This window comes from Panthera onca, chromosome F1 (assembly GCF_046562875.1).
Source record: "Panthera onca isolate mPanOnc1 chromosome F1, mPanOnc1 haplotype 2, whole genome shotgun sequence".
Lineage (NCBI taxonomy): Eukaryota > Metazoa > Chordata > Mammalia > Carnivora > Felidae > Panthera > Panthera onca.
This window is the reverse complement of record NC_138355.1, coordinates 29,919,129-29,944,907: the sequence shown is the minus strand read 5'-3', so window position 1 is coordinate 29,944,907 and position 25,779 is coordinate 29,919,129. Positions and strand designations below refer to the sequence as shown.

The 25,779-nt window shown below is 50.6% G+C and overlaps 2 protein-coding genes across 3 annotated transcripts in view; one reads left to right on the top strand and one right to left on the bottom strand.

The window, feature by feature from the left end:
* The window catches only part of KIAA1614 (KIAA1614 ortholog), a 42,204-nt gene extending 29,527 nt beyond the window's left edge, over positions 1–12,677 (top strand). For both annotated transcript variants that reach the window (XM_060643791.3, XM_060643792.3), the window contains exons 8-10: positions 6,215–6,342; positions 7,223–7,407; positions 11,465–12,677. In XM_060643791.3, the coding sequence (XP_060499774.2) occupies positions 6,215–6,342; positions 7,223–7,407; positions 11,465–11,658 (507 nt within the window). In that variant the 3' untranslated portion in view covers positions 11,659–12,677. The remainder of the gene's footprint in view (positions 1–6,214; positions 6,343–7,222; positions 7,408–11,464) is intronic.
* Positions 12,678–19,592: 6,915 nt separating this feature from the next.
* Positions 19,593–25,779, bottom strand: part of STX6 (syntaxin 6) — a 51,540-nt gene continuing 45,353 nt past the window's right edge. Inside the window, exon 8 of the mRNA XM_060643794.3 lies at positions 19,593–25,594. Coding sequence (XP_060499777.1) covers positions 25,518–25,594 — 77 coding nt within the window. The 3' untranslated portion in view covers positions 19,593–25,517. The remainder of the gene's footprint in view (positions 25,595–25,779) is intronic.

Here is a 25,779-nt window from a genome sequence, read left to right as displayed (position 1 = left end):
CCAGTTCCAGCCTCAGGCTCCAGCCCATCTCCTATCACCTCTGCAGCCCAGCCACCCAAACCATGTTCCAGAACATATGCTTTCTGTCGTCTCTCCATGTCTTTGCACCTGCTGTTTCTTCTGCCTGGAGCACCCTTACCAGTCTTCACCCGGGGAGCTCATGCTTCAAGCCTCACTCAGGCATCAGTTTCTCTAGTGTCCCCAAACTTCCTAAACTGGAGTCTCTCTCTTCTTCCCTGCACATCCATCTTTTAGCCCAGCACTTACATGTATTTAGGGCTGTTAACTCACCTGTGCTCACCCCACCTCCACTGATGGGTGAACTCCTTAAGGTATTTTTGTCTTGTCCACCTTTTAATGTAGAATATTTTAAGGTGCATACTTACATTTTTTTAAAAATTCCAGTATAGTTAACATACAGTGTTAAATTAGATTCAGGTATAGAATATAGTGATTCAACAATTCTGTTTAATACCCAGTGCTCATCAGGATATGTGTACATGATATGTGTACTCTTAACCTCCTTCACCTATTTCAACCATCCCCCTACACACCTCCCCTCTGGTAACCACCTGTTTGCTCTCTATAGTTAAGAGTCTGTTTTTTGGTTTGTCTCTTTTTCTCTTTGTCTATTTGGTTTGTTTCTTAAATTCCACATATGATTGAAATCATGTGGTATTTATCTTTCTCTGACTGACTTATTTTGTTTAGCATAATACTCTGTAGATCTATCCATGTTGTTGCAAATGGCAAGATTGTATTCATTTTAATGGCTGAGTATAATGGCTGGTTATATATATAATTCCATTATATATATAACCATTTATCTAAGTATCTATCTATATTTATATTTATCCATTCATCTATCAGTGGACACTGGGACTACTTCCATAATTTGGCTATTGTAAATAATGCTACAGTAAAATAGGGGTGCATGTATCTGTTAGGATTAGTGTTTTCATTTTCTTTGGGTAAAAACCCAGTAGTGGAATTGCTTTTCTATTCTTCCTTCATTCCTTCCTATTCTATTTTCTATTCTTTTCTGTTCTTCCTTTTCTATTTTTTTGGATTACTTTGAGAAAAATAGTATTAATTCTTCTTTAAATGTTTGCTAGAGGGGCGTCTGAGTGGCTCAATTGGTTAAGCATTCAACCCTTGATTTTGGTTCAGGTCATGATCTCATGGTTTGTGAGCTCGATCCCCACATCAGGTTCCATGCTGACAGTATGGAGCCTGCTTGGGATTCTCTCTTTCTCTCTCTATCTCTTTCAAAAAGATAAATACACCTAAAAAGTAAAAAATAAATAAATGTTTGGTAGAATTCACCTGTAAAGCTGTCTGGCCCTGTACTTTTATTTGGAGTTTTTTGATTACTGATTCAACTTAATTGCTGGTATTCAGTCTGTTCTAGTTTTCTATTTCTTCCTGATTTGGCTTTGTGAGGTTATATGTTTTAGGAATTTATCTGTTTCTTCTAGGTTGTCCAGTTTGTTTCATAATATTCCCTTATAATCCTTTGTATTTCTGTGGTGTCATTTGTTATTTCTCGTCTTTCATTTCTGATTTTGTTTATTTGAATCCTCTCCTCTCCCCCTCTTTTTTTTTAATTTTTTTTATGAGTTTGGCTAAAGGTTTATTGGTTTTGTTGATCTTTTCAAAGAACCAGCTCCTGGTTTTATCGATCAGCCAATAAGGTTTTTTTTTTAGTTTCTATTTTGTTTGTGCTCTAATATTTATTATATCCTTATATATCTAATACTTATTATATCCTTCCTTTTGCTTGTTTTGAGTTTTGTTTGTTGCTCTTTTTCTAGTTCCTTTAGTTGTAAGGTTAAGTTGTTTATTTGAGATTTTTCTTGCTTCTTGAGGTAAGCCTGTGTTGCTGTAAACTTCCCTCTTAGAACAGCATTTGCTGCATCCCGATGATTTGGACCATTGTGTTTTCATTTTTATTTCTCTCCATGTATTTTTTAATTTCTTCATTGATTTCTTGGTTGACCCATTCATTTTTTCTTAGTTGCAAGTTATTTAACCTCCATGTATTTGTGTTCTTTCCAGATTTTTTTCTTGTGGTTGATTTCTAGTTTCAACTAGAAACTAGAAAAGATAAGAAAAGTGGTCAGAAAAGATACATGGTATGACTTCGATCTTTTTCAATTTGTTGAGACTTGTTTTGTGGCCTAATATGTGATCTGTTCTGTAGAATGTTCCATGTGCATTTGAAAAGAATGTGTATTTAGATGGAATACTCTGAATATATCTGTTAAGTCTGTTTGGTCCAGTGAGTCATTAAAAGCCACTGTGTCTTTGTTGATTTTCTGGTTGGACAGTCTGTCCATTGATATTAGTGGGGTGTTAAAGTCCCCTACTATTATTGTATTACTATCGATTACTTCCTTTATATTTGTTATTAATTGCTTTAAGAATTTGGGTGCTTCCATGTTGGCTACATTAATACTTACAATTGTTATATCTTCTTGTTGGATTGTCCCCTTAGTGGTGATATGGTGTCCTTCTTTGTCTCTTGTTACAGTCTTTGTTTTAATGTCTATTTTGTCTGATGTAAGTATTTCTACCCTTTCTTTTCACATCCTTTTGCATGATAAATACTTCTCCATCCCCTCACGTTCAATCTTCAGGTGTCTTTAGGTCTAAAATGAGTCTCTTGTAGGCAGCAGGTCTTGCTTTTTTATCCATTCCATCACCCTATGTCTTTTAACTGGAGAGTTTAGTCCACTTACATTCAAAGTAATTATTGACACATATGTACCATTTTGTTACTTCTTTTGGGGTTGTTTTTGTAGTTCTTCTCTATTCATTTCTTATGTTGCTTTTCTCTCGTGGTTTGCTGGCATTCTTTAGTCATATACTTGGATTCCTTTCTCTTTATTTTTTGTGTATGTGTTACTGGTTTTGATTTGTGGTTACTGTTAGGTCTGTATATAACATCTTCTGCATATAGCAGTCCATATTAAGTTGATGGTCACTTCAGTTTGAACCCATTCTTTACTCCTCTCCCCCACTCCATGTTTTAAGTATATGGTGTCATACTTTTCAGCTTTTTCTTTTGTGAATATCTTGACTGATTTTTTTATAGATACACTTAATTTTACCGCCTTTGTGCTTCATAGTTTTCTTACACCTACTTATAGTTTTTCCTTTCAACTCAAAAAACTTCCCTTCAACATTTCTTATAGGACTGATTTAGTGGTCATGAACTCCTTTATCTTTTGTTTCTCTGGGAAACTCTCTATCTCTCCTATTTTGAATGATAGTCTTGCTGTTTAGAGTATTCCTGGCTGCAGATTTTTCTTTCCAGCATTTTGAATATATCATGCCACTCCTTTCTGGCCTACAAAGTTTCTACTAAAAACCAGCTGATAGCCATATAGGGTTTCTTTTGTATGTAACTGTTTTCTCTTTACTGCTTTTAAAATTCTCTTTATCACTACTTTTTACCTTTTTAATTACTAAGTGTCTTGGTGTGGACTTCAACATTTCATTGGGTTGATTTTGTTGAGGGTTCTTGTGCTTCCTGGCTCTGGATTTCTGTTTCCTTCCCCAGATTTGGGAAGTTTTGTGCCCCTTTTCCCTCTCTTCTCCTTTTGGGATCGCTATAATGAAAATGTTATTATACTTGATTGTGTCGCTGAGTTTTCTAAGTCTGTTTTCATTTTTTTTTTAATTTTTTTTCTCTCTGCTGTTCAGCTTGATTGCTTTCTATTACTCTGTCCTCCAGGTCAGTGATCCATTATTCTGCTTCCTCTAGTCTACTATTTATTCCTTCTAGTGTGTTTTTAATTTCAGTTATTGAGCTTTTCATCTCTGATGGGTTCTTTTTTATATTTTCTATCTCTTTGTTAAGGGTCTGAGGTCCTCCACTCTGTTCTCAAGTCCATTGAGTATGTTTATGACCATTATTTTAGATTCTTTATCAGGCATATTACTTATCTCCATTTTGTTTAGCTCTCTTGCTGTGATTTTGTACTGTTCTTTCACTTGGGACATATTTCTCTGTCTCCTCATTTTGTCTAATTCTCTGTGTCTTTTTCTGTGTGTTAGGAAAGTCAGCTATGTCTCCTGCTCTTGAAAGTAGTGGCCTCGGGGTGCCCGGGTCATTCAGTTGGTTAAGCATCTGACTTCAGCTCAGGTCATGATCTCACAGTTTGTGAGTTTTAGCCCCATGTCGGGCTCTGTACTGACAGCTCAGAGCCTGGAGCCTGCTTCAGATTCTGTGTCTCCCTCTCTCTCTGCTCCTCCCCCACTCATGCTCTGTCTCTCTCTCCTTTGAAAATAAATAAACATTAAAAATTTTTTGAAAAGAAAGTAGTGGCCTTATGAAGAAGAGGTCTTGTAATGCACTGTAGTGTAGTGTCCCCTGTTCCCCAGAACCTGGTGCTTTGGGGGTGTCTCTTATGTGTGTTGCATTTACCCTTCTGTTGTGGCTGAGCTGTTTTTGCCTTTAGTCCAGTTGTCTGCAATGACTGTCTTTACCTGTTGTGGGCAGTGTTTGGCCCCTGTGGTATTAGTGGCCACTCCTGGCCTGCCTTAGGCTTGAGCTAAGTCAGAGTAGGCATTTGCCAGAGATGCAGTAGCACTGAACTACAAGACTCTTTCTCTGCACTGTCCTCTGAGAAGCTTTTGTTTGTGGGTGGGGCCTATGTCAGACCAGATTGTGGTGCTAGGGCCACACACTGTTGTGTGTGGTTGTTTTCCCCTCCCTTCAGGGTAGGAGTCACTGTCAGGGCTTCTTTACACACTGCCAGACTTGTGGCGCCACTTTTGGATGCACTCCGACCGAGGCTTATTGGAGGGGGGCAGGGCCACAGGAGAATGAGGGGGTGGGCAGTGCTGTTAGCAAGTTAAGTGGAGAGTGTCAGCACTGTGCTGGTTCCCCCAGCTGTCTGTGTATCTAGGCTGTGGGGCAGGGGAGGGAAATGGTTCCTATCAACTTTTTTGTTCCTAGAGAATTCTCCCAGAGATCCCTGCCCTTCTAGCACAGGCTCTGAGATTAGTAAACAAATCTCCCTCCCATATACCCCAGGCATTTTTCAAATTGCTGCTTCTCTATGCTGTACCTCAGTGGGGCTGTTTGTTGTGCTGTCTCTTTAAGGGTGGGGATTCAGTTTCCCATCATCTTCCCAAGTCTCCCAGATCCAAGCCCACTGATTTTTCCAGGTGTTAAGCCTCGCTGATTTTAAGAACTGGCAAAATTAGGGGCGCCTGGGTGGCTCGGTCGGTTGAGCGTCCGACTTCGGCTCAGGTCATGATCTTGCGGTTTGTGAGTTTGAGCCCTACAGCGGGCTCTGTGCTGACAGCTCAGAGCCTGAAGCTGCTTCAGATTCTGTGTCTTCCTCCCTCTCTTTCCCTCCCCTGCTCATGCTCATGCTCTGTCTCTCTCTCTCTCTCTCTCTCAAAAATAAATAAACATTAAAAAAAAATTTAAAAAAAAACTGGCAAAATTAGGCCCATCTGGTTTTCAAAGCCAAATGTTATGGGGATTCATCTTCCCTGTGAAGGCTCCTCATGCCTGATGTACCTGATGTGAGGATCTGGTCCCCTTGTCTCTCTGCACCCAGCCTCCCTCCCTCCTTGGGACAGTCCTGTAGATCCATTTAGCTCCCACAGAAATCTCTACCCCTCCTACCCTCTTGGACATGGACTCTTCTCTACATTTAGCTGTGGAGAGTCTGTTCTACCAGTCTTTGGGTTGTTTTCTGGTTATCTAATATGGTGTTATATAACTATATCCATGGGACTAGGTGAGTTTAGGATCTTTGAACTCTGCCATTTTCCCTGGAAGTCCTTAGATAAACATTTTTAATGTGAATAACCATAAAAGGGATACTAAACAATCACAAAATATTTAATATTTTAATTCTAAAATCATATTTATTATTCTGTAGTTAATTTGCTTTCACTTTTTTCTTAGAGAAAATTAGATTTTCGTAATCAATTAAATTATTAGTATTCTAGTAGTACTAAGTTATTTCAGCCAAAGAAAATTGAACCTGCAGATCACCTGTATGGGTCCATCTTCTTAAGTAAATCATGGTGATTCCTGATGGACACTTGGAAGTAGTGACAAAAACTTGTATCATTACTCTCTTAAAAAACCCTCAGTTTCATGGATGGGGTAAGGTTTCTGTCAACTCCCGCATCCCCGTCCTCTCCATGGCTTTTCTCACCTGCAATATTGGACCTTTACCACCAGGTGTCACCGTCTCACCATCATCGGAAAGCTGTCTCCTTTCAGAACCTCCATTCTCTGCTGAGTGGCAAGGGGGATAGGTCCAGCCTCTACGTGGTAGGAGAGCCAGGGGACCACAGTGCAGATGTCCGGTAAGAGTGGGCAACTGGTGTAGGAGTAAACTCAGAGCATGGGCAGTGGAGCTATGGGCTTAACTCCTTCCTGCCTCGGGAGCCAGAGGAGTCTTGGAACCCACACCTCAATGCCTTGCCCTGTGCAACTGGGCTCTGAGAAGGTGTGGGGTTGGTGGAATGGGTAGAGTTGGAAGGTTCGATTCCTCTATCCCTCTGCTGTCTAACAACATCCTGAGATCAGAGAGCTTCCTTAGCCCAGTTAAAGAGGGTTAGAGGGGCGCCTGGGTGGCTCAGTCGGTTAAGCGGCTGACTTCGGCTTAGGTCACGATCTCGCGGTCCATGAGTTCGAGCCCCGCGTCGGGCTCTGTGCTGACAGCTCAGAGCCTGGAGCCTGTTTCAGATTCTGTGTCTCCCTCTCTCTGACCCTCCCCCGTTCATGCTCTGTCTCTCTCTGTCTCAAAAATAAATAAATGTTAAAAAAAATTAAAAAAAAAAAAAAAAAGATCAGGTTAGAGATCCAGAGACGGGGCCCCCAAAGAAGCACCTGACCTGGGACCCTGCCTAGAGAAGTCCCACCCACTGATGAGATCCTCTAGCTGCTCTTACCCGGGGCCCCATGGAGGGTCTTCAGGTGGCCTGTTCACCCCTGGAATTTTTATATAACATTATAGCTTTGTTAGATTCTCAGAGAGGTCTCTGCACCCACAAAGATTTGAAATCACGTGTCCAGGCGGGGGTAGCAGGGGGCACCGCTGTGACAACCCTCCAGTCTTGATCCTAGCAGGTTGTTTTTGCTAGTTGAGGCCAGTCAAGAGGCATCTGTCACCTTTAAGGTGGGGAATGGTGGGGTCCCAGTGCCCAGCCCTCCTTGCACTCACTGTCTCTGGTCCCCTGGCAGGCCAGCCAAGGCCCCACCCCAGCGTGCCCTCAGCGTGGAGGATGTGAGCGCCCCCAGCCAGGCGCGCACAGTGGGTCGTGTGGTGGAGGTGTTCCCAGATGGCACAACCCAGCTGCAGCTACAACGCTCCCCGGAGGGCACTTTTGGCTTCTGTGTGGCCTCTGGGAATGGGCGCCGGGACTCAGGTAAGCCCCCCGCCCCCTTCTGGGCTCCACATCCCTGGGGCCTTAGTAAACCACAGCAATGCCTTTTGGCCGTGATCATTTCCAGTCTGTGGCTGAGAAGTGGAGCTCTCAATGCAGACAGCCTCTTAGCAAAAGGACTGGAATTCTCCCTTCAGGCACTCTTCTGGAAGGGTCTGGTGTGGGGCTGCTGGAGGGGGCAGAGATAGCAAGCCTGACTCCAGTGCCCCTCTGCTCTCTGCTGACGTCTTGAAATCAGAATCTTGAAGGCCATCTTTTTGTTGCAGTGCCCAAGGGAGACTGTGCCTGCTGGTTCCCGGCGATCCCTTTGATGTGACTGATGTGTTTAATGGTTCCCTTCCTCCAGCTGCTGAGTATGTCTGGGCATGTGGAATGTGCCTGCCTGTCTGTGCGTCCAGGTCCCTCCCTCGGCGCTGGCTCCAAAGGGTGATGTTCACAGGGATCCTGCCCTGGCTGCACTCTGCTGAGGAGGGTTTAGTCCTGTGCTTTGATCTCCTAGGTCAAAGTCATTTAACCTGGGAAAAATCTGCTCACTGCCAGATATGCAGACCACAGCAAGTTCTGACATCTGATCCGTCATTCATTGTTTCAACACGTTTATACTGAGCACCTACTAGGTGTTTTAGATGCTGGGTATCTGGCAGTAAACAGAACAGACAGAACTCCTGTCCTCAGGAGTCCACATTCCAGTGAGGGAGATAGACTATATCTACAAAAACGTTTGCATTTGTATACATTTTGCATTATATGTGCCAGAGAGCCGAAAGTACTGAGACACAAACCCAAACAAAGCAGGGTAAGGGCCCGAGAGTGGGGGGATGGGAGTGCCCGTGGGAGCAGGGGCGACAGCTTTTCTGTGCAGAGGACACAACAGCACTTACAGGAGTGAAGGAGCAGCAGTATGGTATCTGGAGAAAGAGCATTCCAGGCAGAGGGAAGGGGCTTGAAGAGGCCCAGAGGGTGGGAATGAACTTGGCTGTCAGAAGACCTGCAAGGAGGTGGATCTGGACAGAGTGGCAAGAGGAAGAGACAGCGCTGAGCCCAGAAGGGCTTTGGCTTTCCCGCCAAGTGAGCTGGGAGCCACCAGGGGCTTGGAGCAGGGACCATGGTGCCCGGATTTGTGCTTGTAACACTGTCGCTGACCAGCTGCTGGACTGTGAATGGACGTTAGTGGGTTAAAGGTGGACCAGGGAGACCGGTTTTAAAGTTGTTTCAGTGGAAAAACTTGACAGTGGCGACTTGGGCTGGAGGGGGGGCAGCAGAAATGGTGAGAAGTGGTTGTATTCTGGTTGACTTGAAGGCAGTTTGACTCAGTTTGCTGATGGATTTTCTATGAGCGTGAGAGGAAGAAAATGAGTTTCTCCCCACTCTAGACCTTAGGAGGGTACAATGATCTCACAGGGAGATGGCATTCGTGAACCTATACTGATCATCATCAGCAGACTGTTAGCTACTCCATCTTTTCCCTCAGCTTCCTCCCTCCTCAGGTGAGAGGCGGTCGGCCTCCCAGAGGGGAGGTACGGAGGCATAGAGTTAGACAACACGGCATGGCTCGTACTCCAGAGCCTCTGCTGGCTGTGTGACCTTAAGCAGGTTACTTAACCCCTCTGAACCTCAGTTCTCTAATCTGTAAAATGAAAATAATAAAACCTACCTGGAAGGGTCCTAAGGAGCATCCAGTGATGTGCATAGGAAAATGCCCAGCTCTTTTCTCCCCTTCCCTCTTCAGAAAGAGAACTTGTATTTGGGGAGCAGAACTCCAACAGGGACCACCGTGATCTGTACCGCCTGTCCGTGTGAGGTCACACACAACCAGACATGGTGCTATGCGCCTCATGCTCCCCAAAAGTCCCGTTAGGCCCCTTTGCAGACAGTGGGAGCCCCTCCCCCACCTGTCATGGAGTTGATGTCGGATGGGCAGGGGTCTGTAATGACCAAGGGCTCCTTGGGCTCCACCCTGGCCTGCCCCCCACGGCACCCCTCCCCTGGGTTGGTACGACCTCTCCCCTGCCCTGCTCCTGCTGCAGATGGCCATCAGATATAACACAGAGATCCGCAGGCACCCGGAGCATGACTGGTCCTGGGGCCTCCTTGCCACAGACTGGCCTCCAACAGCCACGGCTCCACTTCTGCTGGGCCTCAGGCGGGCCGTGAGCTGGGGCTGGTCTGCATTCCCCGCTAAAACGTCAGGATGCTGGGGTTCACTTGCTGGCTGTCACATCCGATTGTATACAAGCATTTGAGAACAGCAGGCTTTGTCTTCTGCTTCTGAGTACCATAGAGACCATACATGCTTAACAAAGGCCATTTCCAGCAGGCAATAAATACCTACAACAGCGGTCTCTCCGTCACATTTTTGTCATGACTTTCCATTGTGAAGCCTACCTCAGAGACTCCTCGAGAACGCTGGCACGATGTGTCTGTCTGGTCCAGCTCTGGCCGCTACATGCTTCTGGGGTTTCTCATCACTCTGCACCCGCCTGTCTGCTGTAGGGCAGCCATTTCTGTAGGCAGCACACTGCCTCCCCCACGCTACCAGCACACTGACGAGGCAGGCAAGCGGGTAGAGCCCCCAGACAGAAGAGGTGGAAGATGGGGCTGGGAGAAAAGCTTCACGCAGCGGATGGCAGGCAGGCGGGCGGGCAGGGAGGCAACCCTGCGGCAAAGGCACCGATCGGCCAAGAAGCACCTAGAGGGAGTTCCACGACTCAGCCCCGGGAGAGGGAATGTGTCAGAAGATTGGTTTTGCTAAACTCAGAGTTAGCCTTCAGGTGCTTTAAAGGAGATGGTGGTGCTTCCAGACTCCCATTTCAGTGGGCAGCTTTGGACAGCTTGCTTTCTGTTGGGGCCAGAAGCTGGGCTGAGCAAAGCTCCTATGGGGCTGTGGGGAGCAGAGGGAGGACCTCCCCTGGCCCGAGTGTGTTAAATGCCTTCAGGCCAGAGTCGGAAGAACCGGGTGAGGTGCCCTATGCGGCCCTTTCTAGGGACGCTGATTCCAGGAAGAGGAGTAGAGAGCAGCGTGCAGGCCAGGGCAGCCCGGGCTGGGCAGCAGTGAGGGTGTCTCTGGTGGGGCTGAGCTGCCCACTGAGTTCCACAGGTGATGTCTGCTGCACACAGTCCGCACCCCAGGCTTGTGCTCAGATACCTGCGTGCACTCAGCCTGTGAGGCGGGGTGGTGGCCAGCTTTCCCTGAAAGACCCTTTAATCTCTAAGTCCAAGGGGAGTTTGGAAGGTTTTCGGCAGAAGTTGAGGTGAGAAGGGTCCCTCAGCAGGACTCCCTGCACTGTGTAGCCAGGAGAGGCAAGGGGAACTCAGCCTCGCCAGCCCCAAGCCTCCACAGGGCCTGCTCCACTGACGTGGGTTCGCCAAGTCGGATCCAGGGAAAGGGGAAGAAGCAGGCTCTCTCCAGCTCGCTCTGCACCTAAGAGACCCAGGGGATGTGGTCATACTGGTCAGCAGGGCCTTCTTAGGGGCAGTGTGGGGGACAGGATGTGTGTGAATAAAGGTCAAGTGAGCCTCCGCATCCGAGGAAGATTGAAGCTAGTGCTAGTCCTAGACAATAATAGGAAGCAAACCAGATTTGCATTTGACCTCAGCCACGTTCATTACTCCAGTGAGCCTTCCCACCACTCCAGCTACTTGAAGACAGCAACTTGATCGTATTTATGAATCCTACCTAGCACAGTACCAGGCACATAGTAGGTCTTTTTCTTAATTTTCGAACATCAGTTTCCTCCTTATTCTACAATCAAAGCTCATCCCAGAAAAAGATAAGGTTAGTTCATTCACACTGGGGTATACACAAATAATAACAGTTTAAAGGGCATTTTAAAAGAGGAGACAGAAAAATCAAATTAGACAGCCTTGTGGTTATGAGGTAGAATAACGAGGGTGTGTGTGTATGTGTGTGCATGGAGAAGTGCCCTGTGTGAGCACCTGCTTCCCCACCCCACGCTAACCAGCACCCACCTGGTCAGCGTTCCACAGAGCTGCGTGTCCTTGGATTTCACCTGTTAAATTGTTCTGTTTTCCTTTACAGGGTTCTACGTGCAGGAGATAGCTGATTCGAGCATGGCCAAGCTGTACTCAGGGCTGCTGGGGGTAGGGGATGAGATCCTCGAGGTAAATGGGGCCAAAGTTGCAGGGCTGGGCTTGGCTCATATCAAGGAGCTCCTGGCCCACGCAGACAGCTTGTCAATCCGTGTGCTGAGGCAGAGGCCCATCCCTCGGTGACCCAGCAGTGCTCCCGCCCCGCACAGTCACTCCCGCAGAAGCCCTGAACTGGCCTAGGAGGAATGGAAATGCACTGCACAAAGCTGCTTTGTGGACCAAAGACAGATGACCATGGCATGTAACCCCTGTGGCAGGGCGTCTGTGATTGACCACCGTACGTGAGGGCAGGAGCCTGCTTGTGTGTTTTAAGGATGTTAATTTACGTGGAACTGGGGAAAAAAGACCTGGATCTCCTTCAGTGCAAGAAGTGGGGTCAGCCTCTTTCCTTACCTTTGTTGGCAAGAGGAGAGAGAGGCGGCAGGTACTGGGGTTGGCCCCTGACCACCTCTTCACCCCCAAGTCCTGTCCCACTCTCTGTCAAGGGCTCCCCCAGCCTTCCACACTCCAGAACCAAAGAAAGTTCTTGGCCATATTGGCCTTGAGCCTGCCTTTAAAGTCTCATTCCTTCCACATCCCATTGAACACCTTTGTTCTTTTTCTGGAAATGGGCAAAGTGTCCTGGAGTGACAGCCTTACAGCCCTTGGCCATATATTCCAAGCCAAACATTGGAACATGTGGTCTGGTGTGAGAACATCTGGGAGATGTTATCTGGTAGCCAGAATATTAAGAGTTTCTGGGAAATTTTTGTGATATATAAAGTTGAAGGGAAAAAAAAACCAGACGAATTTCCAGGAAGAGCAGCCATGGCCAGTAGGACTGGCCAGCCCCGCCCCCACCAGCCTGCCCTCTGCCTCTGCCCAAGGCAACACTGGAGCTGGCGGTGAGGGCCTGTCTTCCTTCTCCTGTAGAGTGTGGGCACGGCTGTGGCTGGTGCCAGGCTGTCCCCAGCCACAAGCTCTCTGCCCAGACTCCCCGGTGGCAGCTGTGGGTGGGTCAGCAGGAAGTGCAATGACAGGGTACAGGCAGGGGGATGGGCTATCTCACCAGGTTGCTTCCCTGCTCTAGGCCCAAAGGGTTGGGACTCTCTGGGAATGGATGGCCGTGTGTCAGTCTTAAATTATTAAAAAGCAAAGCTGAAGCTTCTCTCACTCCAAGTCGCTAAATTCTGGGCTGGATGTTCACTTGACCTTGAGTGGCCAAGAGCAGGGGCCTGAATTGGGGGCAGAGGGAGGGAGGACACAGGGACAGAAGTGAACTGTATTGAGCATGCCAGAGGGAAGGCTAGGGTAGTCCCCCAGGGTTGGGGTGACAGCCAGGGTGGATGCAGAAGCCTCCAGGGACAGTCCTCTGGCTGAGAGAGGAGCCTGGGGCAAGGTGCGTTTATGAACAGGGGAAAGAATGGAGCTAGGGGCCTCCGGTGGGTGATGCTGGGGTGAGGGGTGCAGTGAGCAATTCAGTACTGTTTTAGAACTTGATAAAACACACAGCCTTAGTTAAAATGAGTGTTCATAGCAGCTTTCACTGGGCAAGGTCACTGAAGGGTACATGTGGCCTGAGGGAAAGGTGATGGGGGGGAGGGGACTGGCAATCCTGTGGAACGTATAGTGAATGTTCTCCTGGGTCCAGGCCTTACCTGCAGGAGCCAGTTAAAACTCCCTCTTTACTGCCCCCTGGAGGCTAGGGGGTGAAGGGTGCTCCCAGAGCCCCAGAGTGCTGCAGGATGGGGAGACTGAGCCACCTGGGATGGGAATGAGGAGGGGTGGCTCCAGCAGGTGAGCAGAGGGGCCAGTGGAACAAGTGTTTGGGCCTTCAGGGTGTGAAGAGGGTGCTGGAACATCTCAGAGACCGACCTGGGGCTCCCAAAGCCTGGAAATGGCCCCATGGCAGGACAGGAAGTAGTCATGGGGAAAACACTGGCAGCTCCTATACCCCTAATTCCTGGCCTTGAGCTCATGAAGCTTGGGAAATTTCATATTGAAAAAAACTTATGGGAGCAAAGGCACCTCTGTTTTCTCTGTATGGTGAGGACAACGTGCCTTTCCAGCTCCAGCTGGGAAGGAAGGGAAAGTAGGGGGCTCTGGCCAGGACAGGACTGGGAAAGGTCTCTAAGCAATACTGGGCATCTGCTTTTGTTACCTCCCAGGGCCAGGGCCAGGCTCTTGACACATCTTATTTAGTCCTTAAAAACAGACCTGCCATTTATGCCCTGTGTATCATCTGCCTTTACACAGATGGAGAGCTGAGTTGAGCAACAGTGACAGGACATTCAGACCTGGCCTCTCTGACTCAAGGCCACTCTTCCAGCTGTGACATCTCCCACCTCCCCCCCCCCCCCCCCCCCCCCCCGCCGAAAAAGGCTTGACAGAGGGGAGTAGACACTGGACTGTGTGAACTAGACCTGCACTTCTTCCTGAGTAACATGAGGCCAGGGGCCCTGACTCGTGTAGGTGGGTGGGGACTTTGGTTCCTCCAGACACCTGCCTGACGTCCCCATCTGCTCTGTCTGGGGAGCTGCTAACCAGGTCAGCCCTGTGTCACCCACAGGACTGTCAGAAAGCGCCTGCTTAGAACCTAGTGGAGTAACTAGGAGCCAGGCCCTTTGACAGGCAAGGATCCCCTGGAGATGAGAAAGACGGGCTCAAGCTGCCATAGTCTCAGGGAGACACAAACATGCCCACATGGCCTGGTGTGTGCGGCAGGAGAGCCTGGCACCTGGCCTCTGGGGTAGACAGCCTGAGTGATCAGCTGGGGGGAGGGAGCTTACCGACAGGGGACACCCACGCAGGGTTTTGTAACATGAGTAGGAACTTACAGGAAGGATGAAGAAAAGGACGTTCAGGCACAGAAGATAACAGCGTGCCAAAGGTGGCTTTTTCCTGTACCTAACCTATGACCTTCCCCCATCCCCCCACCCCCCAGGGCAGTTTATCGGTATTCTGTGTCCAGAGCTCTCTCCACAGAAGCCATCAGATTTGGGGACTACACAGAACAGAAAGTGGCTCCAACTTGGGCCTCAGACATGTCAATATCCTTAGGGTGACAGGTGGGGGTGGGGCGCAAGGTCAGAAGTCGCTAGCGGAAGCCGGGGGTGGGGGGATCTGGGAGGGAAGGGCGGTCCCTGACCAACCTCGCTCCCACCGTCGCCTGCTAGAACCTTTTTTTTTCAGGGCGCCTCTTCTCGGTGGCGGAGGGGCCGGCGGGGGGCGAGAGCTCATCTCCAAGGCGGAGTGCGGCCGGCACCAGGTTCCCTGGGAAGGGGGACCGAAATTTGTCGAGTGTCAGCGACTGTTCGCAGGCAACCGCCCCGCGCCCTCCCCGCCAGGCTACTCTGCTCCGACGCGCGTGTCGCCTGCAAGTCGGGACGGCCGGGCGGGGCGATCCCGCGGGTCCGGGCAGGTCGCACCGGCGGCTGGCTCCCCGCGGGTGCGCCCTCCCTGCTACTCGGCCGCCCGGGAGGTGCCCTCCGCGCCGGCCTCCCGGCCTTTGTTGCGCGCCGCCCGCCCTCCCGCTGTCGTGTCCGCGCTGTCCTTCCTGGCGTCCGCGGGGGCCGGCGCGGGAGACGGGGCTCTGGCCGCACTGCCCCGCCCCGGGGCCGCCCGGCCTGGCGCGGGCTCGGTTGGAGGCGCAGGACGGCTGGAGCCGGGAGTTTTCCAGAGGCTGGGGGCGGGGTGGGGACGGGTTGCACGCTCCCAGCCCCCAACAGACACACGACGCAGGAGCCCTCGCTGGGCGCCGGAGGCCGGGAAGAGGCTGGCCCTCACTTTGCCCCGGAGGGACGCACGGCTGGGGACCGCGGGAGCGGACAACCGGGAGGACTGGCCTGAGCAGGAGGAGGGATGGGACGGGAAGCGAGGCGACTCAGGACTGGCACGCGTGGCGGGGGACGCAGAATGGGGACCGGTACGCGCAGTGTTCCGAGTCTCAGGATGGAGGAACCACAGGCGCAGCTCGGATTTGGGAAATGAAGGTTAATTCAAAGGCGTGCAGTCACTGTGGCGTCTCCCAGCCTGCTCTGCTCCTCCGATCTCCCAGAGCTCTGTTGGGGACGTTAAGGATTCAGTACTGAATCCTTGAGGCAATTCTGCGAGGAACGGACTACTCATCTCTGCTTGCAAACTGGCAGCCGAAGACTCAGGTTAAATTATTTATCTAAGGTCACATTGCAAATATTACTAGCGGAGAATGGATTTGAACCCGGCCCTCTGTGACGGCCAGCCCGTGCGCGTCCTCCCTCCTGGAACCCTGTGGGGCTCACCTCATCCGGAGGCCCTCGAGCACCCGGGTTGGGCCGACCCCTGCCCCCAGCACCCCCGCCCCCCATCTTCACCAGGGCGGCGTGAGGGGTTCGGCTTCAGTTTTTCTGCAGGGAAATTGCGTTGGCGCTCCCATCTCCCCGCGGGGGGCGGGAGGAAGTGGGGACAAGATCATTTTCCAGAACAGAGTTTCCGAAAAGCAGGCGTAACCCACTCGTGGGTCATGTCTTGTGGGTCGACACCAATATTTTAAAAGGTAGCGTTTCGCACAAGGCACGTGTAGGTTTTGAGAACCAATTTTTTCAGAGGGGTGTGTGTGTGTATGTGTGTGTCCTGAGCTGTAACTTAAAGGATCGTTCTGACCCCTGCTCTGGAGCGCGCTGAGAACACGCCCTCGGCACCGCCTGGGGGAGTGGTGGTTGGAGGGGAGGCTGCCTCCGTCCTCTGTTACCCGGAGCTCCACATCCGACCTCAGCGACCTCTTCCAGCGGTGCGCTGCCCGCAGAACGCTGCTGAACCTTCCTGGACTGGTGGCTCGTCCGTATGTGCGTGGCCCCTAGGGGAAGAGGCATCCTTGATCCTACAGCCTTGTCGCCGAGAAGCCCGTGTCCCAGGGGCAGGGTACAGTGAGGTGACTGGACTTCCTGGTCCTCCAAACCGGCCTCCGTGCAGTGGGATTCCCGCGTGGGTACTTAGGGGCAGGAACTGTTGGATCCCTGATCTGGCCACGCCCCAGATTCCCGCATTCACTCACCCATTTCCTGCTGCTAATTCGAATGCCCTTGCTGGAACACCCTTTCCCTTGTCCACCCGCGGACTCCTTGGCAGCCTTCAAAAATACTAGAGATGCCTGTCCAGCTGTCCAGGGAAGCATTCCAGGAACACCTGCATGCTGACTTTGTTCCTCTTCCCTGTGCTCCCATATAATCGGGTGCCAGGGCTCTTTATTGTGGCTCTCTTTTCAAATAGAGTTTCTTGCTTATCCTCCATCAAACTTACCTGGCAACACCTGGGCTTCCCTGGTCCATCTGTTCAACCCATTTCCTACCCCAAATCCCCAGGTTGGTTCTGGAGCCATTCACAAGGCTGTCACCGGATCCCCTCTCTCCCCTCCCCCTCTCTCCCTCCCTCCCCACCATCCTCTCTGAAGTCTCCCTCCTTCCTACAGAGCCAGAGCACCTGCTTAGAAATGGCAGCAGCCTTCCTTGGCAAGAAGCTCTGCCCAGCTCTCTCAGGCTGTGGGCTTGGCCAGGTCGGAGCGCCGGGCCCTGAGGAAGGGGCTGCTGTCATTGGCTCTGAATCTCTGCCCATGGAGCCAGGCTTTAACAGCTGCCCTGCCAGGCCTGGAGGGCATCCGGGGCTCTTCTGTGGATGCCTGGGTGCCCGCTGGGCCTGCCTTTGTCTTGTCCTTCTGCAATCTGGGCTCAGGCCCCAATTCGCAGTGTGGGGCTGTCCTCAGGGGTCTGGCCAGGTGCCAGGTACTGGGGAGAGGCCTGCCCCGCCCTTGGGATGCCCACGTCCCCAGGGTGGAGACAGCTACAGCTGTGAAGAGAGACAGACCAGTGTGCCAAGGGGTACAATGGAAGCCCCAGGCAGGAGGCCCCACTCCACCTGGTGAGAAGAAAGGCTTCCCAGACGAGCCAGCCGTGGGCTCAGCAGCCTCCATCCGAGCTCTGGTGTTCTCTCAGGAGCACGGAACGCTGGCAGTGGCGGGAGCTCACAGCAGCATTCAGATGCCACAGCTCTGATCCTCACCCTGGGCTCCACAGACGTCTCCAGGCTTTTCCGAGTTCGTATCAGGAGTCTGGCTCACTTACTTTTTGCCCGTTTCCAGCCAAATAAAAGCTCCAAAACATTTTATCAGCAAGGCCAGCCTGCCTGAGGTCCTTGGCTTAGCACATCTCTTAACTGTACAGTGGGCATATGGGATTTGAGACGCGGTCAAGTCCAGGGTACCTGGTGTCCGTGCTTTATCTTCACTTCTTAGAGCAGTGCTTTAACCCACCACCAACTCCTACTACAGCTCTTTTCTCTTTGAAGGGACGCTGGCCTCATACTGGTCCAGTCAGACCTGGGCCCTCCTCCTGACCCTAACTCTTCCTCATTTACCCTTGGGCAAACGTCTTCGATGCTCATGCCCGTTTGTGGGTATAAACTGGGCCTCAACGGGGTTTCCCTCGTGGGGTTGTAAGAATGAAATGACCAAAATTTCACTCCCCGTCGTGTCCCTGATGCCCATGATCAAAGACCTGCCAGCACGTCAGATTCTTATCAAATGTTGGCCAGAAGTTTTAGCTAATTAGGTATAAAATTTGAGAAATCTGTTCCTATGAGTTGATGACCTCTTCCCAAAGGCTGGCCAATCTTAATGTGAACTTTTGTGAACGCAGCTAGAACGCATCCGACAGTGTGGTGAGGAAGGGGATACCACTGCAGAGGTCAGAAAGGTTGGCGATTTGGCCATCCAAGCTGGGTTCTGAACACCTCACCTACCGAGAGGTGTATTGGTGGGGATGTTCGTGCCCAGGCTCTGCCTGCATCTGCACCAAATGGAGCCGCCGCTAATGTTCCAGTTGTCAGTGTCGTCTTGGTAGAAGGGTCCCTGTTTCCAGACAAGTGACACCCCCAAGGTGCCAAGGATCAAGGTTTATGTGTCCTCTTGTACAGTGCAGCATTGTGGCAGTATGGACAGCCCTTCCCTTCCTGGGAGTTTCATTTTTGCCCCAGGTCTCCTCTTGTATTTTCAACGTGAGTTTTATGTAAGACTTGTAGCCAGTGGGACCTTGTGAGAGACAGCACATCACTCTTTTGCTGCGCAGCAGAGCCACGAGTGGAGTCAACGTGCTGGTGGCTCCAGAACCCTCAGCCTTGTACACGGCCGGCTTTTTCTCGTCAACGCCACACAGTCCGCAGCTCCCCAGGCCTGGGAGAGGGGCAGATTTGCTTTTATCAGGGGGTACACACAGCCCTTCCTTCTCAAATATTAACTGTAACCCCCAAAATAAGCATTCATTCCTCTAGCAAGGCTGGTTAGTATGTTGACGTGTGTTAACCCTCCTTAGCTATTACATTTGGGGGAAGTCAAGCTGGGGACTCATGAAGCACGGATGTCCCAATTTCTGTGGTAGCACTGAGAGCCAGCAAGCGGCTCTGCCTCATCTCAGCTGTGTGACCTTGAGAAATCACTTGTGTCCCGTTCCCTCATCTGCACATTCGAGATAATACTAGATGAGGTAACTTCATAGTCTCAAAACACCATTTTAAGTTATCATCTGCATTAATACAGATGAAGCACCTAGAACGCTGCTGGGCACAGAGAAGGTGTTCAGATAATGAGGGAAGATGATGAGGACAGATGGGATGATGAAGGTCCCTGTCCTTAAGGAGCTTATATAGCCTCGTCATCTTGTCCGACACAGAATCGAAGGAAGGCTCTTTCACCTGCCAACTGGGATGGCCAGTGTTCTTGCTGGCCAACACTTGGGTGAAGGGGAAATAAAAGACCCAGTTCCTTCTGTGTTGTTTCTCTGCTCCCCACACTCCTTGTCCCAACTGAAACTGTGCCGTATGGTATTCTGAATCCATAATGTGGTTATTTTGGGGTTTAATAATTCACGTAACTTGCCCAGCCCAAGAGAGCACAATTTATAATTCGGATCTTCCAACAGCCACACGCTTTCCCCACCCGAGGCATACGCATATGCCTGTGTTTACTGGTGGGGGCAGAAGGAAGGAGCTGTATGTAAGTATGAAAAGAAATAAGAGAAAAACAAAACTTAAAAAACAACAACTGACAAAGGTCATGGTCTCTCCATTTCTCTTTTAATACTGAACAGTATTCTTTGTACAGCTGTAACATGATTTCAAGAGCAGAAATAAGAAACATTACTGATAGACTTCAGGGTGTAAAAATACCACTTTGAAAGACGGCTAGTTGAGATTTTTCTTACGCAAGTATTTTTAAAAAGTTTTCAAGTTTATAGTGTCATCAGTTTGTTTAATGTCAGGATTACGATCAAAGCTATGGAAGAGGTTTTATTATGCAGGGATGGTTTACTGTAGCCTAAATTCCATGATGCAGGAGCAGTGATTCTGAAACTACAGTGGGCAGCAGAATCCCCTGGAAGGCTTGTGAAACACAGCCCACTGGCCTCACCCCCAGAGTCTGTGATTCGGCAGATCCAGGTGGGCCTGAGAACCTGCATTTCTAGCAAGCTCAGGGGCCATGCCACCGCCGCTGGTCCCACACCACACTTGGGAGACCCAGCCTGTCGAAAGAGCAAGAATGTATCTACCTGTGGAGGGGGGTGTAAACTGGCACCAGGGCTACTGGGCTCTTCTCGTGGGGAGGAAGGGGGGTGCGCACCGTCTGGAAATCACCCAGGCATTTTAAATTCGAATCCTTGATCTCACGTCTTTAGTTTGTGCCTTCTGGTTATTTAAAAATAAAACACCGTAGGTTATTTATCCTTGGAAGAAAAATACGACAATTTAGTCCTGCTGAGTGTTGCCACGTATTACACATTCGATTTTTTCATTACGCTAATTTCTGATTACAAATGAGCCAGTGAGAGCTGATCTCCACTTAACACAAAACGAATCCACAATCATTTACAGCTTGCGGTCTTTGGCCCTTTCCTGGTTTCCAGGCCACCCTCACCCAGGGCATTCTCCTGGGTCAAGTTAGGACACGCCCACATCAAGCTTACAGGTAAGTTCCAGTAATTTCTTAGTGGGAACACCTGGCTGGCCTCTCCCCACCCTGCAGACTCTCTCTTTTCCTGAGGACTAGGACGTCTGCCTCTCCCAGAGCAGACTTACCCCCAGGGCTGCGATTCCTGTTCAGTAGCATGGTCCCGGCTAAAGCCCGCTCTCTGCAGAGTCCAACAAGAACAACGTTGGACATGGGGTCACCCCCGGGCTGACAGAGAGCCTGGCTCGTGTGGAGAGCTGGGGTACCGCCAGGGTGACAGAACAAGGCCCGAGAGCTTTGGTCAACAAACAATGAAGCCGGGTGGTCTTACGTCTAACACCCCCTGGAGGATCAAGTGGCTTCTGGGTTCAAGAATTCATAGCCTTAAAAAAAAAAAAAAAAGAAGGTAAAATACACTTTCTCACTGGCTGCACTTGGCAAACCAGGTCCCTACCAAGCAGTCGGGCAGGTGACTGGGACAATGACTGCTGAAGTGCAGTTACCGTCCACACGGCCTTGGGGAGGGGCATTTCTGGACAAAGGTCACATTGGAAGGAAAACAGCACCAACACATTAGTCTACGTCAGAGGGAAACCAAGCTCTTTCTCCTTCCTCCCCACCTCCCCACCCCTGCATTGGTAAAGAGACTCTAACGTAATAAGGAGCTGTCACATGCAGGTAGATGGCAGCAACACAGCCAAGGGGCCGCTGGAACTTTCGGAGCTTCAGTGTTTGTCCAAAAGCAGACGCCCAGAAACTGGAGCGAGGGGTGAGCATGACAGGTCACTGCCAGCCTACCCTCTTGCGCCGCTGAGGTCACTGGCCGCACGCAGTGTACGAGCTCCCTGGGGCCCAGCCCAAGACGCACCCCGGCAAATGCCGCCCTGTCTGCTGGGGGAGCTGCAGTGAGTGGTCTCGTCTCTAAAACAAAAGGGCCGCACTGGGTGGTCCACACGCTTCCGAGCGTAGGTCAGGGATGCTGGCCCCAGAAGCCAACAGGTCTGGAGTTTCGGCCCCACCAAGCGACCTGTGCTAAGCTGTGCGGGCTTCTGTCTCAAAGGGTCACTGCAGGGCTGCCCTCGCCTGGACGGCTGTTTCCCTCTGCTTAGAATTCTCTTGATTTTCTGGACTCAATACCAGTCGGCAGCTTCCCAGTGAGCAGGACGGCAAGTAAACACGGGGAGCCTGGTGTCCGCATTCACATCCGACGGACTGCTGCGCAAGCACATTCATGAGAGCCGGGACAGGGCAGCGGACAGAACAGAGAGTGGGTCTCCCCTCATCAGGCCAGCCTGGTGATGGGACTGCCCCTCCCTCAGAAGCAGAGGCCCCGGGGGGGGGGGGGGGGGACGCTGCTGCACCCCCGCCAGCAGCCCAGGCCCATTCCGTGGGGCGTGGTCTTCGTGAACCAACTCGGGTCAGGCGTGACACGGTGTGACAGAGGGTCGGAAGGTCTGAGAGCTCTTTGGTTTCACCTCTCTCTGCTCTTGATGGAGAAAGAACACGTTTTTCAAAAATGTTATTCTTCAAAAACCTGGGAGGGAAAGAGATGCCAGCGAGAGGAACACAAAGAGGGAGGTAGTGCATGCCGCGTTTTGGAACTTCTGCTTTTCAGACTGTCCCAATTTTGTTTCGCTTCCAAGTTCATCCTGCAGTACAAGGTGAAGCCAAGCGATCCGAGTCCACAGAGCTGAAAAGCAACTCCTATGTATAATTCAGTTCCTAGATCTTCAAATGCTATGAATTCTCTAGAAAGGTAATGGTCTCACTTTATAGCCAGGGAAATTACCAGAAGAAAGATCTTGGCTCTGCCACCTTCGCTTACAGAAGGTAAAACACTTAACAGAGACAGATTTCTGTTGGAGTTAGACTAGATTTCTCTTCACAGCCCTGAATCTCACGAGGTGAGAAGGAGTAGAAGTTGCCAAGTGGTTGGCTACCAGACCCATCAGTCTGTTTAACTCTGGCTAAAAGCAGAGAATAATGGGCAAGCTCCCAAGTCTCTCCCCCTTCGGCTCTGGCGTGAAGATCGTCATGTAACACACACACAGTGACTTCCAACTGCCACCCAGCAGCGGGCACACAGAGAGCACGGGGCGTTTTCAGTCCACACAAAGGCAAGATCAAAGACGAGGATGAAAACCTAAAGGTATTTCGGTTTTCCAGCTGGACCCCCCACTCTGGCTAACTCTCTCAACGGTTCATTCCCCCAATTAACCCCCCAAATCAGCTGATTAGAAAAACGTTCTTGCAATAAACGCAAGTTGAGCTGTTTCTCTTTATCCATCACATTCTGCCAGTTCCTTAGAAATGATGAGTACGTGTCGAGGTGCAGAGGTTGGAGAAAGCCCAACTGCTTCTAGGATGTGCCCCTGAGCAGCGCGGGGGGGTCACCGGTGTCCACTGCTCTCCCCCTCCTATCGGCCGGGGAACCACTTAGGTGCCCTCTGGAACCCGGCAGTGTCGGGATCACCGAGGAGGCAACATTTGTCCTCAAAAGTCAACCTAAGCCCCTGGGTTACTCTCTTGGACCGCCATGGTTTGCAGTCTGGGTGGAGGCTTTCAAATGAACACTCATCTGTAGCGATGCCCCATAGGCCCAACAGGGTCAAGCCCAGGATCAAGCCCACTGGGCCAGGAGTTATGCCTGGGGCAGAGCCGGCTCTGACGAAGATATTAAGAGGCTGCCTGTCAAAGAACAGTTCCTCTGAGGCGAGGAGACAGGGGCCTGCAGGGAGCACGCATGCAGTGCTTGTATTTTCAAGTAAACTTTCCTCCTCATAAATAATTCCCTCTTCGGCTTCAGGACTCTCGTCTACAATAGCCACTGTTCAGCAAATACTTGAAATTAGGTGAGGTCATCATGCCGATTCTAGATTCATCCAAACACTTAGTAATTAAGCCTTCAGATTACAAAACCTGCCGCCCCCCAGCCCCCCTCCCCTCCGACACCAGGGAAGCATCTTACTCATTCACGACCAGGCGTGTTCCCAACAAGCCCCACTGACGCATGTGACAGTTGTGTGGGGCACAGTAAATCTGGTAATAGGAGGACAACAGCATGGCTTGTAAAGAGCATAATCATACAGGCCATTAGGATGCCTACTGCCTCTTGTGATGTGGAGTGTGGATACAGTACTGAGACAAGGTCCCCATTTATGTTTAACAAAGACCTGTATATTTTAATGCAAATCTAAGGACCATCCCTGTTCTAAGTTTAGAGAAGACTATTTGAATGAGTCTCGAAACTTTGTAAAACAAATAACCTAGTACCCTATATCGGAAGCCCTTTGTAGTAATCTTTTTTTTTTTTTTTGCTAATTTGAAAAAAATAACTTATTTATATATCAGAGTTGACTGTAAACGTGGATGTCAACCACCCTTTTAGTTTTATAAATCTGCTTTTAGCTTTCATCAACAGGCAGATTTACTTACCTACCATGATCCTAACCATGAGAAAATACCCTTCTTTAAAAAACTGTTACAAATATTTATTAAAAAGTGCAAGTCAAAAGTCAGCTGGGCAAGTACATCATTGCAAATCACAAAAAAGGGCGGGGGGGGGGGGGAGCCCAAAGCAAATAAACAAGAAAGACAAACAAGAAAAAAAATTAAAACGAAAAAAAAAACAACCAGTGTGCCGAGGAGTGGACCCCAACAGATGAGGAAACAAGAAGTCCAAGCTAGAGCTCTATCCGGATGTTGGCTGTGCTTTCCAAGTGCACAAAAAGATGGTGAGGACAGCCACGGCCTCCCCTGCCAGGCTCTGGGTCAGCTGCTGCTTCAACAGTGGTGACAGCATCAGGGAGGCTATAAAAATATCCTATAGACACGTGTACGTTGGAGGCATTTAAAAAGTCATCAGAAGCCTGAAATTTAGCATCTCAGCAGTTTCAGCTACTAAAACTCAATTAAAGCATCCATTATTTAAATTTGGATTGGCTCAGTTATTTGAATGGATGATTAAAAAAACCAAAAAACTGAGTTGTCATCTTAGGGGGGAAAAAAACCCTCAAGTTCACCTACCCATTCTTGCCATCACTCACAGGGTAAGAGAAGTCTGGTTCAGAACTAGCCTTTTTTGTCATTATGGTTTCTGAGTGTCGCTGTGCTAATGATGTACTAACCACTCCCAACCGTGACCTCCTCCCCCCACCCCCGCCCCCGGTGCAGAGTGCCACAGGAGTGACCTAACCGTCGAGGAGGCTGGCCAGGGACCCTAACCCGTTCAAGTGTGCTGTAGCCATACAGTTAAAGGTGGTCCTAAAAATACAAGCTGCACCAGGACAGCAACGTGAATTTGGCAAGGCTCTGACCTCCAGCAACCTCACCCACCGTTCCCTCAGCTGTGCAAACTGGGTCCTGCCACCCTCTCCTCCCTTCAGTTCAAGCCACCCGTTGTTAGCATCCCCAAAGCCTAGTGCTTTCCATTATTCTCCATTAGCTATTTCTTACCACAAAATAATGTGCCTGGAAAAGCAATTTTATCCCAGCACTTATCCCTGAAAAATGGATCGGTGCGTCTTCTGTCACAAACTGCTTCTTGGGCCTTCTGTTCCCATCAGCGACCGGCTGTCAGGGGCGGCGGGGAATGAAACGTGCCCAGGAGCCCACACTCTGGACAGGGCTCATCGGGACGGGACCGCGGTGCGCCGTCGGAGCCGGGGGAAGGGTCTGGGCTGGAGAAAAGAGCTGTCCGAGATGGATGGAATGAGCAACAGCAAGCGCTAGTGGAGTCTGCGGAATTTTCTGGATTCCTCCGAGGCCGTCCTTGGGGCGTGAGGCCTGGGAGGCAAAGCAGTGGCGGGCCATCCTCAGAGCGGGCCAGGCGGGCCAGGAGCTCACGGTCGTCCACCCGGTGTTCCCCGTGGCCCTGCCAGCGCCGGGTCAGAGCAGCTGTCAGTGGTGGGGTCACGGGGAGGGGGGTCAGTGCAGGCCGCGTCTTCCAGAGAGAAGCAGGAGGGGACGGCAACGCCCGGCGCCGCTGCCCGCCTCCCTGGGTTCGAGTGCAGGAGGGGCTGCGCCGGCCGTGTCACAGAACAAGGAGGAGGACCAGCACGACCAGCAGGACCACGAAGAGGATGGCGATGGCACACCACTGGCGCCTGTCTGGAAGGCAGGACACGAGGATTAGCGCTCTCGGGACTCTACGTTCCCCAAGGTACAGTCACCTGCAACTCCCCGCAGCAGAAAGGGGCCAGAGTGTGCCGATGACGGGGGCTCGGAGGATCTGGAACCCGCCCGCGGGCCAGGTGTCTGCACCTGCACCGCATGTGCACCCACAGCTCTGCCGG